The following is a 19,893-nucleotide window of genomic DNA, read 5'->3' on the forward strand; positions in this document are numbered from 1 at the left end:
CAAAAATATTGCTATTGTTACTTATAAGTATATAGTTATAATTACGTAGTTATTAAGCTTATATATATATTGCCATTGTTACTTAATACATAATTATCAAGCTTAGAGTTAGAATTGGGTTTGCAAAAAAAAATATTGCCATTGTTACTTAATTACACAGATATTAAACATAGAATTGGGATGTGATCTACAAAAGAAAATACTGCTCAAAAGGAAAGATAATCCTCAAACTACAAAACTGTAAGAACCTTTAACACAGATATTGATATTGTCAAGAATCATGAGATCAACATAAGAAATTTTTGAAATATATCTAAAGGCAGAATAAGACAACAGTTATGTACTTACAGTGGAATTAATTACAGAACACAAAATGAAAACGGTGTAACCGTTTGATAAATTGCTACATGGCGTTACCAAGATGGGATGCAGAGATAGAAACGATGACGTAACACAAGTGCTTATTCACCAGTGGACACTGCGAGGTGTTCTAATAGTTCGCAATTCCTTTCCATAATCGATAGCATTGGATGCATAACACAAAAGAAGCTTCTACGGTATGATAATGTGCCTCAATATGATACGAACAGACGACCCTTCTGTTTTATCGGACTCCACAGAAACTTCGCAACCTGTGTACCTGCAATGTGTAATACCTATTTAATCGTTGACTGATAAGGAACATTGCAGAGGATAAAAGAATCACAGATAAAACGCAAGCGTGCTCTAACAGAAATCGTATATGTACGAGTGTGAAATTAAAATTGGATTTAGACAGAAATCTCGATAACGATTATTCAGAAGCATAATTATGGTTCTTAGAATATCAGGATGCGTTACTAATAGTTTCTGCTTAAAAATTTGTAGATATTCATTTTATATTTGATTGATATTGAAAGATACAATTTGATGATAAGTATTGGTGTTTATCTCTCTTGTTTAAAAGCTTTATTTTATGTTTAGAAGAAGAAATTAATTGTACGAGCTCAAATATAAGCAATACTATATTTTCTTAGGATTTATAAATATTTATTCAAAATCTCTCCAAATGATTTCCCCAAAAATCTTCCCAAAGATGCCCCAAAGATAATTTTAATGCACACCAACGTAAGTTTTCACGGGTATAAGATATTAAGAGATCATTTCGCGTAAAAAAAAAAGAAATACGTGACTAAATCTATTTTTCCTAAATTAAGAATGCCATCTATTACGTCTACCACGTTACTACACTAAAAAGAGTGTTTGCAATCAAAATCAATCTGTTGCTTCAAGTTTGACAAGATCGTTTTCCACGTACAAGCATTCGCACAGTATTTGTATGGTAAAATGTGCAGAGAATGACTGTGTTATGCTAGTAATTGCGCGTTAACGTGGACTAAAGGGTCTACTCGTATAGAAACCATCAAAACTTGATAATCAATAACGTTCCTGGAAGGATCCTTTCTTCAGGCACGGTCGCATGTATTGCAACGCGTAAGTTAGAACAAAACGCTTCATGGGTTGGGTTAAATGGTTCGAGACTCTGGCAACACTTTGAAACGCAAGATTAAGCAACGTGGAGACATATTTCAAATCTAGCGTGGAATCTCTCGAGTACTCTTCATAAATTAATATTGTCTGAAAACAAGAATACCATGATTACAATAACGTACAGAAAGATATATATTTTAACAATAGAGAAGTTTAAATATCTTGTAGACTATTCATTTATCGATCATTCTGCACAATCGATCATACATTTGTATTTAAATATTTAAAACGATCGATTTATGCGAGACAAGTTGCATAATTTCATTAAAAATTTAAATACAATTGCATTTTATATTAATATGCAAAAAGTACATTGATATTTAGTTGATACAGTAAAAATACTTCTTTTAACATTTTTCTGTATCAAATTAAGTTTAAAAATATGGTTTCAAGCTGTTCGCGAGAAGTATTGCACATCATTTGTTGATTTATTTAAAAAGTTAAGAAAGATACTGCAGTAGAGATGCAACTTTTATCGCATTAACGCACGTACTATTTAATTTTTACACAATCTAATTTTATTTATGTGCTAAACTAGATTATTTGGTAAGTTTTTTTCATCTATGTAAATTTCTGTTTTATTTATGTGTCGAACTAAATTGTTTTGTAAGTTTTTTTCATCTTTGTAAATCTCTGTTTTATTTATGTGTCGAACTAGATTGTTTGGTAAGTTTTTTTCTGTTTTATTTATGTGTCGAATTAAATTGTTTGGTAAGTTTTTTTCTGTTTTATTTATGTGTCGAATTAAATTGTTTGGTAAGTTTTTTTCTGTTTTATTTATGCGTCGAACTAGATTGTTTGGTAATTTCTTTTTATCCATGCAAATCTCTGTTCTGCAAAGGTTTTCGTCGACGCCAAGGCCTAAATGCGTTCAATTAAAGTCGGGTAGCCATTACCACGAGCAGATATGTTGATTCAGACATTTATGCTCGATGTTCAAGAGTGGACATTAACGTTAATGTCAGAACGTAATTGTATACGCTCTTGTACTCCCCACGATGCTCAGCTATCGATCAATTTCTTTTTATTTCACTCATTTCTGTTTACTTACAGAGGGAAATCATAATTTCTTCTCGATGCGCATTATCTACACGTTTGTCGATATACTCGTATTTCATACGAATGTATAGTCACTACTTTGATTTAATCTCGTGCAAAGGAATTTCTATATAGCAAAAAATGTCTTCGTACAGTCGAATTTTAATTGTGCGTCACTTTAAACGTAAACATCAGGTTTTACATTTTATTTTTAAATACTTTTTTAATGTTTCTCTGATGTGTAATGAAAATTAAAATGCTTCGATTAAAAGTAGATAAAGAAAAATATTTCTTGAAGATATAATCGATTTTGAATAATATTTTTTAAACGTAAACATAAAGTTTTACATTTTACTTTTAAATATTCTTTTTATCTTTCTCTGATGTGTAATAAAAATTAAAATGCTTCGATTTAAAGAGAGATATTTTTCTCGAATGATATTTTTTAAACGTAAACATCAAGTTTTACATTTTATTTTTAAATATTCTTTTTATCTTTCTCTGATTTGTAATAAATATTGCAATTTTTCAGTAATCACCAATGACTATTATTGATTAGAATGGTACACGTGCAATGTAAATTTGTTTCTATACTATTATACATTCATATCTTATTTTTTTCCCATTCAATTCTTTGTACATTACATAAAATTGACACAAATGTCAATATATTTCTGCGAATCTCTACGCACACGTCTTTTATATGCTTGAATATTATTTATACCACGCATTGTTTAACAAGCACGCGATGAAATAAATAAATATAATACTTAACGTTTCCAACACAGACGTTTATATCATTTTCCTTCCGCTTTAACTATATTTTAACCACCAGCCTAAAAATATTGTAGCCAAATCGATAGCTCGTGTATTTTCCTACAAATATCAATCCATCAACGAAACATCTTCGCTAAATTTCAAATTAATTAATTAATCCTAAGCATAAAAATTCATCCATATTTACTACGATCTTAAATAATATAAACGAATAGAAAATTGATTTATTGACGTCTATAATTACAAACTGAACCTGTAACGGAAATAAATTTATATAAATTTTATTAATCATGGTAGATATTTTCTATTCAAAATTTTAATAACGTTATTTTCATTGGCAAAGAATGTACTTTTCTCGATAAAAATAGTAAATATTAAACCTTGTATACAATTTTTACTCGATAAAATAAAATATTTATAATAAAGTAAAACTAAAATATTCTTTTATTCGATAAATTATATTTTTTACTCAATTAAAATAAAAGTTATAGCTAAAATAAGAAAAAATAATTTACAATACATACCAGAAAATATTTTATAAACGCATTTCTATATTCTTACCAACATTTATCGCGATTTAAAAAAAGAAAAGAATAACTAAAATCACCAATTTTAGTAGAAAACTAATGAAAACAGAAGAATATCATTTCTGTGAATGTACACACAACGTTCGACGTGTATTCCAGCTTTAATCAGGACTAATCAAATACCTACACGTTTCTAAGATCCCTCGTTGCTTACGATTCAAAGGAAATTGAACCCCTACCGCGAAACTGGGTTCAGATTTGTCTGCTATTCATCTAAAACTCGAATCGTACGACTACGAGATAAGGTAGAAGAGGAGGCATTCGCATTTAAACTTCATTCGTGTCTCATATTACCATTATGCTTCGCTTAATCCTCGATAATTCATCTAGGCGATAATATGCGTGCATACACGGACTTTTTGTAGGCAATCAGTAGGAACGCGTAGATAATGGACGCGGACAAACTGGCGTGTCGATCCTTCTAACCAGGAAATCCTACAGTGCGAGATTAAACGTGCTTTTGTTAGGCAAGTTTAATGTTTAATCAACGATTTCTTTTGTCAACTTATCGTTGGATTAATTGGAATAAATTCTATCGATATTTTCTACCTAGAACACTAATATATTTTATGTTATTCATTGTAAAAAAAAAATAAATGATTGATTTTTACTTTGTTCTTGTCTTTCGCCATATTTTACTACCATTAAAGTTGCGTGATTTTAAGAATTAAATTCTTGTCTTTCTACTGAGAACACTGGTATATTTTATATTATTTATTGTAAAAAAATTTATTGTGTCGTTCATCATTTTTTATTGTAATTAAAGACGCGTGATTTTGAGAAATATTATTCATTTATTGCTATCTCTATCGATGCATAAATTGAACGTAAAATCGTTAATTATTCAATTTTTATAGTTTAATATTTAATCAATGATTTCTTTTGTCAACTTATCATTGGATTAATGGAAATTCTAGTGGACAGTTTCTACTGAGAACACTGATTGATTTTAGATTAAATTTATCATTTAAAATTATATGATTGATTTTTACTAAAAGTAAGTAAAAATATAATAAAAAAAATTATATGATTGATTTTTACTTTGTTCTTGAATTTCACTATCATTAGAGACGCGTTAATATTTTCAGAAATATTATTCTTTTATTGGTGTCTCTATTAATTCATAAATTGAACGTAAAATCGTTAATTATCCACTGTTTATAGTCCAAAAGTAAGTAAAAATACAGTAAAAAAAAGTTATACGATTGATTTTTACTTTGTTCTTGTCTTTCGCCATATTTTACTATAGTTAAAGACGCCTGATTTTAACAAATATTATCCATTTATTACTGTCTCTACCAATGCTTAAACTGAACGCAAAATCGTGAATTATTCTGATCAATAACTCGCATCATCCGTAGTCAACAACTAGCAATCGAAGCTTTGAATTTGAAATTTGTATCAGCGACAAATCTCACCAAGTCTTTGATGCGAAGTAACCGAGAAGCGTCTTAGAAATCGATCGCGGAGATCTGGGCGAAAACTCATGTTGAAAGATCGTGCAATGAAGAAATTGCGAGCAACTGTATCTAAGAAAAAGGACGCGGTGAAACGAAGTAAAAAGACTCTTACGTCGAAGGAGACCGTGTGTCCGCTTTTGACCGACCATCCGCGCTTTCGCCTACACTTTTCTTCGAAATCGTATCAACCCTTGTACCAGAACCACTCGAGTTACCATCTGAACTTGGAGAATCATTGCTCATCGTTGCACATTGTCCTCATCGTCGTCTGAAGAGATTATAAAATGCTTTTCATAACTTTACACTTCTTACAAGTCGTCAAAACACTATTATATAATGTTTTCGAATTAAAATTTTTTTTTTGCTTGTACCTTCTACAATCATTCTGAAATACTTGCTGAATACTTGCTACCTTCCACAATCGTTCTGAAATGTTATAATCAGTTTCAACTGTTACTTTCAACGAGTAATTTGGATGTAAATAAAAAGCTGACAGAGTCTACTTATACCTTCTATAATCGTTCTGAAATGTTATAATCAGCTTCAATTATTATTTTCAACGGGTAATTTAGATATAAACTAAAAGCTGGCAGATTCTGTTTGTAATTTCCACAATCGTTCTGAAATATTACAATCAGTTTCAACTGTTACTTCCAACGAGTAATTTGACTGTAAACTATATAAAAAGCTGGCAGATTCTGCTTATACCTTCGAAAATCGTTCTGGAACGTTATAATTAGTTTCAACTGTTACTTTTAATGAGTAATTCGACTGTAAACAAAAAGCTGGCAAATTCTGCTTGTACCTTCCACAATCGTTCTAAAATGTTATAATCAGTTCCAACTGTTACTTCCAACGAGTTATTTAGATGTAAATAAAAAGCTAGCAGATTCTGCTTATACCTTCCAAAATCGTTCTGAAACGTTATAATCAGTTTCAACTGTTACTTCCAACAAGTAATTTAGATGTAAATAAAAAACTGGCAGATTATGTTTATACCTTCTACAATCGTTTTGAATTATTATAATCTTTCAACGAGCAATTCTGATGTAAATAAAAAGCTGGCAGATTCTGCTTATACCTTCCACAATCGTCCTGAAACGTTACAACCAGTTTCAACTGTTACTTTCAACGATTAATTCGACTGTAAACAAAATAAAAAGCTGACGAATAAGAACATTTTCAGACGAGACATACCTTGCGCACACTTTTTCTAACATTGAAAATGTAAAATAATTCGTTGTAGGATCTTTTTCAGCGTCGCACGGTTTCTATGGTGACCAGATCCCTACCCCTACGCGAAATAAGGCTTGCGAGCAGAAGCAGGCGCGCGCTGTTGTCCCTTTCGCTTCTCCTGGACAGCCTTGCCCCTATATAAACGCAGACACCCTCCGTGCAATTTCACTTCACACCATCGCTCTCGTATCGCGCGAATCTCGCGATTTATAAGATCGTACTTCGATCGAGAAAAGAGAATCAACGATTCTTTCGACGTTCTTTGGCTACTCTCCTGTTTTACCCGGTGAGCTTACGAATTCTTCTATCTTGAAACTGTCCAATTGTGCTTCAGTTATCGAAATATTTGTCAAATTTCCTATTTTATCCAGTGAGATTATGAATTCTTCTATCTTGAAACTGTCCAAAGATCTTATGAATTCTTCTACCTTGAAACTGTCCAATTATGTTTCAGTTAATTTTAGTCATCGAAATATTTGTCAAATTTTCTATTTTGCTCAGTGAGCTTATGAATTTATCTACCTTAAAACTGTCCAATTGTGTTTCAGATAATTTCAGTTATCGAAATATTTGTCAAATTTCCTATTTTATCCAGTGAGATTATGAATTCTACTATCTTGAAACTGTCCAAAGATCTTATGAATTCTTCTACCTTGAAACTGTCCAATTATGTTTCAGTTAATTTTAGTTATCGAAATATTTGTCAAATTTTCTATTTTGCTCAGTGAGCTTATGAGTTCTTCTACCTTGAAACTGTCCAATTGTGTTTCAGATAATTTCAGTTATCGAAATATTTGTCAAATTTCCTATTTTACTCAGTGAGCTTAGGAATCCTTGAAACTGTCCAATTGTGTTTCAATTAATTTCAGTTATCGAAATAGTTGTCACATTTCCTATTTTGCCCAGTGGGATTATGAGTTCTTCTATCTTGAAACTGTCCAATTGTGTTTAATTTCAATTATCGAAATATTTGTCAAATTTCCTTTACTTCTTTTTATTAAGGAACGATTATTAAAATGTTGTAATGGCAATTGGTTGTTACCACAAATTATTTAGGATGTAATTTGTGTTTTGTGTTTGAAGAAACCCCGATTTTACGCGGAGAAATATCCATTTTCATGTACTTTTCTCTGGAATTATAAACTTAAGAAATCAGTGGAATTTGAATTGTACTAAACAATAGATTTTGGATACATTTTTGAAATTTGTAAATTTAAATATATTCGTTGTCTTAAATAATTGGTCGATATTAATATTACAATTTTATTGGGGACAGTAATTATATAATTTTTTTCTAATAATGCTTATGCAGTTGTAAGTGGAACTTAAAATTCATAATGTTTTTGTAAATGTACATAAATGTTTCTAAAATTAGAAAATGAACATAAATTGCCCAAAATAATAATAAAAAAGTTTGAACAATCTTTTACAAATAATAATCACTGTTTTATTGTTACATTACTCTTCTGAAGTCTGTGTTTGAGCAGAAAATTTTCATTAATCACGCTGATAATCACACAATGAAAAACACGAGAATATAAAAAAAAATTCTTAAAAGTATCAATTTACTTTGTGCAAATGGAAATTCACTTCTATTAAGATTTGTGACCGTAAATTGTTTTGCTTTTCTGTAAGCATATAATTGCAAGCTGTTCATGGATTCCTTTGTTAAGTTCTCAAGTAATTTTCTAGCGAGTTTCTAGCATGATTACGTGTCCCATAATACTGATTGTTAAACAGTGGATTAACCTTCCATGGTATTGTTCAGTGTTAAATACCTTTCGCTTAATGCACGTAAAATAGTGCAAATTGAATTTATATCTCACAATAGTCATCATTTTAATTCCATTTTAATTCCAAATCTGAAGGATACTTTTAAAGGTTAATAATAATTTAATTAATTTAATATAATTATTTTAAATAAATATAATAATATTATTCCATATATAATAATAATGTTATTCCATAAATTAATTTATGTTATATGCAGAGTGAAAAGAACTAGAATGTTAAAAATTGCACATTCACATTGAAGAAACAGTATTTTTGTTAAATATTAAATATTAAGGTTTTACGTTGATATGTTTTTTATTTAGGTATTCTCTCACGTCATTTGAAATTAAATTAACAAATGGTTACAATGGTTTTACAAATTAACATTGGTTTCTTTTAACAGAAAATAAGGTAAATCAGATTTTCAGTATTGCTACAGTTATCACTAAATCTTAATTACATATATGCTTTCATTGAGTGATGTATTCAAAGAATAATCGAACTACTTTCTTGGCAGGATTAACTATAATACATCTGTATTACCAATAAATTAATAGAATAGAAAAACAATGATTGAAATCAGTAATATTTTTTCTATTTAACTTTTTAAATCACCTGTGAGCGATATTTTAATAAAAAAGGAATTTATCAAACCTTTAAGCGAAGCCATATTTTCCTTCCACTTTAACTATATTTTAACCATCAGTCTAAAAATATTGTAGCAAAATCGATAGCCCATGTATTTTCCTACAAATATCAATCCATCAACGAAACATCTTCCCTAAATTTAACACTTTAATTAATCCATATTTATCAGGGTTTTAAATAATATAAACGAATAGAAAATTGATTTATTGGCGTTTATAAATACAAGTTGAACCTATAACAAAAATTATATTAATTATGGTAAATATTTTTTAATCAAAATTTTAATAACGTTATTTTTATTAGCATAGAAAAAACGATACAGAACCTTTATTTTTGTAATTAATATACTGTTTAATTTTAGTCATAAAATTATTTTGTTCTAAACGTATCAATTGAATAATTAGAATAAATTAATATAATATCAATCAATTATTTAAAGCAACAGAATATTACTAAATTTCTATAGCAGAGACATCGTTTGAACCAAGAGCGATGTTATTCCAACTTTTCTTGAAAATCGATTAAAAATATCTACAATATTTACGTGATTTTATTTTCAGGAAATTTAATAAGATGTCAGCTAAATTCTACACGAGATCAATTGTGCTTTGCATCATCATTGGCTTTGTTGTTGCCTCAGAAAACTACATAGATTATGCAGGTACGTTAAACAAAAATTGTACATTTTATTCAACTTTGTATAATCATATCCACACAGACAATAATTATTAAAATGCCTTATGAAATGAATATAAAATGTTCTAAGTGTTTGTGCATTGAAAAACTGAAATATTAACTAAATTATTAAATTATTAAATTATTAAATTAGATTATTAAATTATTGAAACTTAAATATAATTAGTAAGTACAAAAGATTAACAGCAATAGGAATACAATAAAAAAGGAAAAATGAAAAATTTATATCTAAAATACCTCATAATTGACATTTACAGATGAAGTACCCGAAAAAATGCCTGCAGAAAATATCCACGAGCTTTACAAACTCTTGATGCAACGTGCTGCTTTAGATAATGCTGGATTTGGTGAGGTTCCGTTCGAGCATTTGATGATCCGTAAATCTCAACGATCACCTTCGTTGCGTCTACGTTTTGGACGTTCGGATCCTAATTTATCTGTAAGCGCAACTCGTTGCTATTAATTAAAAGAAATCTTTCTATTTTTTTATCGCAGCTGTTTAAAACTAGAAATAAATTTTAAATAAACATAGAATTTTACGTCGATAAAAAATTGCATCTCAAAGGATGATAAACACTCATCAGCCTCTGTTCCTCTCTTGCAATTCTTGAAATCTTCTGTAAGTTTAAAATTACAAACATCGCGTATTTATTTTCAAACCTTGCAATCTTTTGCCCTTGAAATGGTAATAAAAACGTAATAATTCGTTGCATTACATTATAAGTACAGAAAATCCAATAAGTCTCGTCGAATTTACAAATTGCATAATATATTTGTATAAAATAGTAAAGAAATATTAAATTTAAGGAAGGGATTAAAGGAATTAAAGGAATATTAATTTATATCTTTCAGATAGGACTACTACCAAGACCAATAAACAGCATCGCATCGTCAAGATTTAACGACAAGTGAACAAAAATGGACAATGTTTTCTTCCTCGGTTTCTCGTACTACATGTGTAACAGTCTTAGAGGATGAATACCTATTTATTAACTTCGCATGATTCAATATTGGTCTGTGCTTTTTTTTTCTATCAATTATTTGCCAGCAATCGCGTAAACGAGGAAACGAAGAAAAGTGTACGCTTGTTTGTATTGCATTTTCCACAGATCAGACATATGAAATTTGAATGTCACACTCTTAAACAGCTTTGTTTGATTCGATTAAGCTTCTTATTTATTTGAATATTTATACTTCATTGTAAGATAAAATCAGTTACTTTAATGTCAACCGATACAAAAATGTATACACTGATATAACGTTTTAAAAGAATTGATATATTTGGAGCTAATAAATAAAAAGGATATTAGAGAAATTGAGTAAGTCTTTTTATAGATCACATGCTTGCACTTATTTACTATAAATGAACATTAAATTAATATATTAGTGTCACGAGGAAAATGACAGTTTTTTGTTTAAATTCAGAACCCAATAGATGAGAGTTAAATAGTTGTTAAGGAAGAAAATCTAACTCTCAGTAGAATTATCTTTATTAGATAAAGTTAATAAAATTTAGATTAAATAATGACGATGACTACTTCTTCATCAAGCTTCATTTCTGTTTTGTTGATGCACAAACTCAATTTATATGGAATTCAGTAGTACAGCTTTAGAATTATTAATAATTAATATAAAAAAATGTCAATTGACTATAAAATAACACTCTGCTGCATAAATAAGCTTCTGTTATATTTAAAAGGAATTTTCATTAGTAATGAAAGACATTTGCAATTATAGATTAAAATTAAATCTGTAAACAATTCCCAAAAAATTCCAACAAATTTCAAATAAATATAAATAACAAATTTTTCACAAATGAGTAGGAAAAATAGTGATGACAAATTTTCAATAAATAAAAAAAATTATTTTTCTGCGATAATATTTATAATTAGCTTTAATTTTTAGACAAATGACATTACGTTACTGCATACTTTCAATAGATTTTTATTTGACAATCTTCCTTGTTAAATATGATATTAACTATGAAGCATACGAATTGTGAAAAATTGTATGTGAAAAGCGAAATTTTTAAAGTTTCCGCTTTTGTAGTACTAATCAATTCCTACACTACTTAAAGTGCACTTTCGTCGAACTGCAGAGCTTCTTCAGCGAATACACAGCTTTTCTATCCTCGTAAACTAACTCATCGACATTTTTAAATTCTGGTCGCGACAAAAGTTGGCTTCGTGCACGGTTCGCGGTAACAGAAAGTGGCATCGTTAAAATTTTCCTCCAATTCGTTTCATCGTATTGGATAAGAAACTGCGAACAAGATGAAATTATTATTCTTTCTAAATCTGTAATTAATATACAAGCGAACATCTGCAAGAATATTCATAGAATTTTCTGCTCTGAAGAGAGTTATGTTTTTATATTATTAAATATTGATTATTATATTGAATGTATTAAATTATATTTTATAAAATTTATATTAAAATTTAAATTTTATTTAAATTATATTTTATATTAATTATATTTAAATTATACTTGCCCGCAAACGACAATTTTAGTTTTGTTACTGACCTGATCAAAAGTAGTGTCTTCGATGTGGAACATAATGTAAGTTAAAGGTTTGTAAAGCGGCAAAGTCTCAGGTATATCGTCCACAAGTTTGTTAACATTATTACGGCGCAAATTATTTAACAGCGAATCGGATGCTCGAATTAAAAGTTTATGCGTTATCTGCAACGCGAAAGTGATATACGATAATAAACTTAGAATAACGAATTTCGAACGTGATACAAACTAAATCAAATTTAGTTAAGTTTTATTTTCTAATTAAGTTAAGTTAAGTTAAGAAAAAAAGAGGTTTGAATGCATCATTATTTAGATCGCATACCATTAAAGCTTGGCGTCCAGAACTGGTAAATAATAATTCATCGGTATATATTTCAATAATGGATGAAAAATTGTGTACTCTGCTTGTGCGTGAATTTACGCTCGATGCTTCCATGCTGAAATCAAATATGCATTAAACAATATATACAGTCGAATTAAATCGTTCTATTTTTATTACTTATTATTATTTATATTATTTATATTACTATTTTTATAAATAATAATATAATAATGTATTTATTATAATAAATAATATAAATATCTATTAATATCTATTTATATCATTTATATTATTTATTTCTTATTATATTATTTAAATTTATTATTTAATAATATAAATAGATACTTATATTATTATCCATGTATATTATCCTTATATATTATATTTATATTATATAAATATCTATCGATATTATTTATTTCTTGTTATATTATTTATTTGGAACTAATAACGCTAGAAACAACAGCTTATGGTTATTCTGCTCGAACCTAATCTCGTTCTAAACGTCTTACTTGTCTCTCACGAGCTGAAAGAAATCCTCAATTTGAGATGTGTGCTTGTTATCCTCATCGATACTGCAAATAGCTTCAGCCAATGCGATCACAGTCGCGGATACATCGTTAGGATCGAAGAAATTTAATTCGTAATGTATTTCTCTGAACGTTGGGCTAACTTGTACCTCCGTTTTACAGGTCTTCGAGAACTCGATAAGCGCTGTGTAAAGCGACGCGCATAGAATATGAAGAAGGACGTTGCCGCCAATTGGATTACAGTGAGCGGGAATGTTGTCATTTAATGCGAGCGCAGTTTTTAAAATCGCAGGTGGTAAAGTGACGTAGAGTTCAGTGAAACAGCCGATCACTAATGACATCGCTTGGAACATACTTGCTCCTGTCTGAAAATTATGAATGCCTTCAGCGACTGTTTACTTATTTTTGCTACTGTTTAAAAATTATCATTGCGAACATTGAATAAAAATAAAAATATGACTTTGACTGAATATAAAAATATGATTTTTGTCGTCTGAAAATTAACAATTGGTCAGTAAGTAAATTAATAGTTGTTCAGTACAGTATTTTGTAGAAGAAAAATACAATGGTTATCTATAACGACAACGCTCTACAATTATAAAAAGTAATTTACTATTCATTGTACACTGACTGGTAACTTACTCTTACAGCTTCTAAAAGAAGTTCAATAACTGGTTCCATCATATCTTTTAAGGGATTTAGAATTGCGTTTAGCCAGGCTGGTCTTGATTGATTCCAGACCTAAATGTATAAAGTTATAAATAAACCCAAAATCAATAAACCCAAAAAGCGTCTCAACTTGAATAATTCAAGAATGACACAGAAGATTCAAAAATAAAACGATGGAAACCTTTAACAGGAATGTGTAGCAAAGAATGGTTAAATTTTGACTTCGAAAGCAACAGCTTTTTGGATATTATTCTATGGACAGCTGTTTGCCAAAGTGACTAAATTCGACAATCAGAAAAAAAAGGATCAATGGTTGTTTTTTACAAAATTAGCAGAACAACATTACAAAATTCCAAAGTTTTAAAGTTCCAAAGTTACAAAATCACAAAGTCACAAAATTACAAAGTTCCAAAGTTACAAAGTCACAAAATTAGAAAGTCAGAAAGTCGCAAAGTCACAAAATTCCAAAGTTCCAAAGTTACAAAGTTACAAAGTCACAAAATCAGAAAGTCAGAAAGTCGCAAAGTCACAAAGTCACAAAGTTACAGAGTTACAGAGTTACAAAGTTTCAAAATTGAAAAATTGAAAAATTACAAGATCATACAGTTATAAAGTTACAAAGTTACAAAGTTACAAAATTAGATTTCGATAGACCTCCCTTTGCTTATGATTTACTCGTCGATAAACGAATTACCTGTTGTCGATCGAGATAACTGGACCAACCACTACTTTGCTTCAACGCAGATACGATAACATGACCAGGATCTTGTGCAACATATGTCAAAATATACATTAAGCTATACAAGCTTAATGTTGACGTTACTTTCATCGACGGACTGCATGTTTTACCACTACATAAAAACCCTCCACAACTGTTTCCACTGAGTTTCAATGTTTCCAAGTTTTCAAAATCATCTTTAGACGTAACGTCACCCCATTTGTGCATTAGAGTGTTCAGCAATATCTTTGCCACTGCATAATCATTCATAAAGATTACCTGTAAAAGTTAGATACTGTAATAATTGTTTAATCACGAATAGAAGTTGTATATATTATAAAATAATTGTTAATAATTTCGCAACAAGTTATTGTATGTTTTTTTCAAGAATGTTCAATTTAGTTTTGATGGATACAATTTTTTAGTTCTTGTTTGCAAACGCGTCAAAAGGAATCAAAAAAATTGTAGAACCACAGACCATTTCATTGAAAAATTTAATTATTTAGGAAATTTTATTTATTTATTTAAGGATTCCAAAAGCATGAATGATCGATTTGGCATTATAGATCGATTATGTTCGTTTTATTAGAGAAAGAGTCCTTCTAAAACAATCTTTCTCAAAGGATGTGCAATAAAATTTTCCAATTGTGCCCTGAAATCTAAAAAAAAATTCATTTCTTCTCTGTCAAATATTTAAATAATTTAAAAAAGGAGATTTCGAAAAAAAGAAATGATAACTTGGCCACTTAGAGATCTAATTTAATGAAACGCAGCCAGTTTCTATCAAACTTTGTAAATTTTTTACTTTTACGTCTCCAAATTTTTGATCACATCTTATATATTTAATGTAATTCTTCTAATACAATTACTTTCAGCAGCTGTGGCCAATTTGGTTGCGGTTGATGCCTCAGCACATTTAACTCTAAGATCACAGCTCGATCTTCAGGTAAACTGGAAATGTAAACATCGGAATCGGATGAACCCAGTAAATTTGGCGCACATATTAATAACCAAGGAGCAGGTTCGCGACGTGGTTGTAACATCGGTAAATTCTCAAATCCGACACGAAACTCCTGTAATAAAAATTTCATGAATCTATAATATTAATGCAGAGTATTACAAATGTTTTCTTTAGAATTAAACGAACTGTGATATACAGCTCGTGAATCGTTAAATCATATTAATTACACATATTAAATTCAATTAAATGAGCAATCGACTTTGATAATCAGAAAAAAGTTGGCATTATTATCCAAGAATTCTCTACATTTCTACAGTTAGATTCTTATTGTAATAATGTATTGAAAAAGTATAACAATGCTTAGACTTGTGTAAATCACTAAATTTTTTTCTTCACTTGTTGCATGCAAGCATTTAAATATTAATGAAAATCTACAATGTTACATTTGCAAAAATGATTACAAATTTATGAAAAAGTATAATAATACTCAGACTTGCATAAATCACTAAATTTTCCCTTCACTTGTTGCATATAACCATTTAACTACTAATGAAGATCTATAATGTTACATTTACAAAATCATTAAAAATTTATAAAAAGAGAAACGTCATCAAGGGAATTTCAAAGCAAAGAGTGTCTACTTTAGCTATAATACACTTTAATTACTTTAAATTGTTATTTGTGCACACCTGATACAAATCTTGAAGGCTTGTACCCCTCAGTAACAAGGAGACCAACAATTCGTTGCATTTCGTATGTATATCTCTGATAGCGGTAGGTAGTTTGTTTAATTTAATTCCAAGCATTTCATTGGCAGTTACACAAGCATCCAACGCGAGATATCCGGTACAGCGCAGAACATTAAAGGCATCTGTCCAGAATTGTTCTGATCGTGCCAAACTTGGTCGACCCTATATATAAGTTCAAATTTCTATTAGTGTAATTATACAACGCTTTATTTACTTTATTTACTTTATTTATTACTGTTTACTTTATTTACTTTATTTACTTTATTTATTACTGTTTACTTTATTTACTTTATTTACTTTATTTACTTTATTTACTTTATTTATTTTATTTGTTTTATTTACTAAGGCTTAATTCTATTTCTTAAAATAGTTTAGACGAAAATTAAGGGTTTTGCCATTTCAAAATTCAACAAAACTCGACTACCTTTAATGAGATTTGAAGCGACAGTACCCTTAACGCAAACATAACTTGTATAATACGAAAGAATGTTCTTACATATATGAATCGTGCTACAATAATGGACAGAGATTCGTTCAACATTCCAGAGAAAATGCGCTGTGCCATTTTTGGAGATACAGTACTCCATAAATCTGTCTTTGTTCCTAGGAATATAAAAATAATGTGACAATAAGTTGAGAAATTTGAGAGTAACTTAAAGGAATATATTATACAATTACGGTTAAGTTAGTTAAGATTATTAAAAAAATGTTAAAAGAAAACGCAAAGTGTTTTCTCTTCTTTTCTTCACGTTTTTCTTCTTTCCTCCCCCGTTTCCACATTTGTATATTATTCTTAACTATATTGTCCCTTTTTTCAATCACAAACATAACAATGAGCCAATTACAATATCGAGGCACGCGATGATCAATTGCATGTCATCAGACACTCGCAATTTTCAATTAGGATAAGCTAGGATTATTAAATATACCACGATGAGAGACTGTTATATGTATTTAATAATGCTGCTTAGTTCAGTTGAATAATTTAACCACTTTGTGACTTTGTAACTTTGTGACTTTGCAACTTTGTACTTTGTAACTTTGAAACTTCGTAACTTCATAACGTCTTGACTTCGTGACTTTGTAACTTTGTTACTTTGTAACTTTGCAACTTCGTGACTTTGTAACTTTGTGACTTCGTGACTTTGTAACTTTTTGACTTCGTGACTTTGTGACTTCGTGACTTTGTAACTTTGTAACTTTGTAATGTTGTTCTGATAATTTTGTAAGAAGCAACCATTAATATCTTTTTTTTCTGATTGTCGAATTTAGCCACATTTGGCAAACAACTGTCCACAATTACCTTGCATGTACAGCCACCACATTTGTATCACAAAAGAGCACCGCTCTCGTTCGAAGAACGGTTGAGTGCCATCCCAGTTAAGTGAATCCGCTTCGTTCAGTATGTACAACGATATTAAACGACAATGCAAATCCAATAATCGCTCTGCTACAGCCTCAGCCATCTCGTGGTAAGATTTGTACGATTTGTTTAATTTCTCGCTGGGAGCAAGAAATTTTCGAAGATATTAAAATCTTTTAAAGACATTAAAATTATCGTAGAATATTTAATTATACATCGTTGAATAAAATGCAAAATAAATCATAAATCAGTAAAAAATGATACCAAATAACATACTTTGCCAATAAAGGTGGGACATTCTCAGAAAACAAATTATAAAGCTACGAAATAAATAACAAAAATCCAGCAGAACAAATGCTGCCTATATTATTCAATAAAACGTTAATTTTTCGAACAATTCAAATATACTTCATCTAATTTATATCTGTTAATAATTTTTTAGTAGCCATGCTTGGTAATGCTCGAGGATTACTGGTTATAACGTCGCTAGTTAGAGTCTCGTCGTTTTTGCATAAGGAAGGGAACTTGTCGAAGGATCCCCCACCTTTTTTGTACAGAAATTAAGAAGATTAGGGTTTGAAATTCCGTTCAACTATTTATTTACATCCTAACTGCTCGAGCGCTAAGTCAGTTCTAGTTATTACCTGGTAAACCAAGAAAACTGCAACTCTTAAGTGGTATCACTGCATTTACTTATTACAAGATGTAATAATTAATGAAATGAACACGTTAAGAAGTAATGTTCTTATTACTTTTTAATAAAAATTTACGATATCAGAAAAGGACAAAACATAGATACCTTGATTGCAAAGAAATAGAACTTTTAACTTGCTGATGGTAGCACCATAAACAATTCCTTATTAACGCAGCTGCTCCCAGAGCAGCTGTTAATACTGTTAAATCTGCATGGTCTAATGATTCTTGAATCAGCAGATGTAAATGTTCTAAAATTATTTAAGAAAAAAAGGTAGTTTCACTTTCGAGTGAGTGTATAAAAATATTAAACATCAATATCATTGGTGCTTCTTATTTTTATAAAAGAGTATTTCATTTAGATTGCAAAAATATCTTAATTTTTAATCTTCTTCGAACAAAATCATATCTTTTACCTAATAATTTATCAGCAGTATCAACAACGACTAACACAAATTCAGATGGTTGGATTTTCTTGATCACCCCCTCTTCGCCCCCTACAGTTGCAAGAATTTCATTGTCCATCGCACTTGTTAACCCAGAATGACGTTTAAAAGCAGATAAAAAGTCTGCTTCCCACCATGTTACGATTTTAACAGCTGCGAATGATGCGAGCCTTGGAAAATCGAGCTTTCCACCGCTAATTCGCGTGCAAAGTGGTTCTTTTAATACTGTCTGCATTTCCTGTATAAACCACGCCATGCGATGTAACGTATGATATAAGATATTGTACAAATTGCTTATAATTAGTATTATAGAATGATAATAATGTCTATGATATTATTAGTTGTGTTTATAAAAAAGAAAGTAGAAAAATTGACATTTTTATTAATGTCTATTGCGTACACGTGCTTTTAGATTCTCTGTGCACCCTAATATATATGAACTGTTTATTTTGAAAATGACCTAAGTCCATTTGTACTTAATTCGAGGTATTTAAGAGTTAGCGTTTCAACAGAATTGCACATTAATGTGTTATACTGCTTAAGTGCACCTAAAATAGTTAAATTTACAGTTGCTATTAAAATAATAATAATTAATTAGCGAATAATGTGTTTTCTGACCAAAAATAGAGTCAAGCCACTTTTAAAGTTAACAATTGGATTCATTATAAAATTGTATTGGTGGTAAAATGTATTGTTTCGTTTCTTTTTTTTTTAAACAAATGCATTGAAAATGATGTTAGGAGTTTAATTAAATGTCCTATGACGCTACCAGTGATTAATACTGATCTAATATTTGTGTGACAAGTTTATATGCATAATTTACTTCAAAAATTTACTTGGAATTAATATACTTAAAACAATATTACCTGGTAATATTGCATGTCCCGTTGCAATAAGATCCGAACGCGATCTACTAAATTACCATCTTCCATAATATCCATGTTTACTGTCTATTCGATTTATTCTATATCTCAGTGTACTTAGAATTATAAAAAATGCATTGAATTATTATACATTAATAAATATACAATTGTATAAAAGCATGTAAAAATGTTTCTTACTACTAAAAAAAAATATTTTCTAACCGTTACATGTCGATTTTGATTAAATCTTGCATGTAATTATAAAAACTATTACTCATTTTCAGATATTAATTTTCATTAAAGTCCATGGAGAGAGA

At 29.5% G+C, this 19,893-nt stretch overlaps 3 protein-coding genes across 3 annotated transcripts in view; 2 read left to right on the top strand and 1 right to left on the bottom strand.

Moving 5' to 3' along the window:
• Positions 1 to 19,893, top strand: part of LOC143430877 (thiol S-methyltransferase TMT1B-like) — a 257,467-nt gene that overhangs the window by 29,940 nt on the left and 207,634 nt on the right. The window lies entirely within an intron of this gene.
• LOC143430722 (short neuropeptide F) lies at positions 9,604 to 10,740 on the top strand. The gene is made up of 3 exons (XM_076907109.1): positions 9,604 to 9,710; positions 10,003 to 10,184; positions 10,598 to 10,740. Exons 1-3 carry the CDS (start codon positions 9,623 to 9,625, stop codon positions 10,655 to 10,657), a joined length of 330 nt encoding a protein of 109 aa, XP_076763224.1. The 5' UTR covers positions 9,604 to 9,622; the 3' UTR covers positions 10,658 to 10,740.
• Positions 11,795 to 19,670, bottom strand: LOC143430614 (uncharacterized). Its single transcript, XM_076906967.1, has 13 exons — positions 19,580 to 19,670; positions 18,684 to 18,951; positions 18,374 to 18,518; positions 17,515 to 17,714; positions 16,708 to 16,814; positions 16,152 to 16,373; positions 15,371 to 15,574; positions 14,478 to 14,780; positions 13,757 to 13,855; positions 13,097 to 13,479; positions 12,585 to 12,699; positions 12,269 to 12,427; positions 11,795 to 12,007 (listed from the first exon to the last, which is right to left on the bottom strand). Exons 1-13 carry the CDS (start codon positions 19,652 to 19,654, stop codon positions 11,813 to 11,815), a joined length of 2,475 nt encoding a protein of 824 aa, XP_076763082.1. The 5' UTR covers positions 19,655 to 19,670; the 3' UTR covers positions 11,795 to 11,812.

This window comes from Xylocopa sonorina, chromosome 15 (assembly GCF_050948175.1).
Source record: "Xylocopa sonorina isolate GNS202 chromosome 15, iyXylSono1_principal, whole genome shotgun sequence".
Lineage (NCBI taxonomy): Eukaryota > Metazoa > Arthropoda > Insecta > Hymenoptera > Apidae > Xylocopa > Xylocopa sonorina.

Excerpts from the sequence above, each read along its gene's own strand:
- LOC143430614 (XM_076906967.1), bottom strand. The coding sequence starts at position 19,654 with ATGGATATTATGGAAGATGGTAATTTAGTAGATCGCGTTCGGATCTTA. Across the intron at positions 16,815-17,514 it reads GTGGTGGCTGTACATGCAAG|GAACAAAGACAGATTTATGG; the intron begins GTAATTGTGGAC and ends TTATATTCCTAG. Across the intron at positions 16,374-16,707 it reads TTGTAGCACGATTCATATAT|GGTCGACCAAGTTTGGCACG; the intron begins GTAAGAACATTC and ends ACTTATATATAG.
- LOC143430722 (XM_076907109.1), top strand. The coding sequence starts at position 9,623 with ATGTCAGCTAAATTCTACACGAGATCAATTGTGCTTTGCATCATCATT. Across the intron at positions 9,711-10,002 it reads AAACTACATAGATTATGCAG|ATGAAGTACCCGAAAAAATG; the intron begins GTACGTTAAACA and ends TGACATTTACAG. Across the intron at positions 10,185-10,597 it reads GTTCGGATCCTAATTTATCT|ATAGGACTACTACCAAGACC; the intron begins GTAAGCGCAACT and ends TATATCTTTCAG.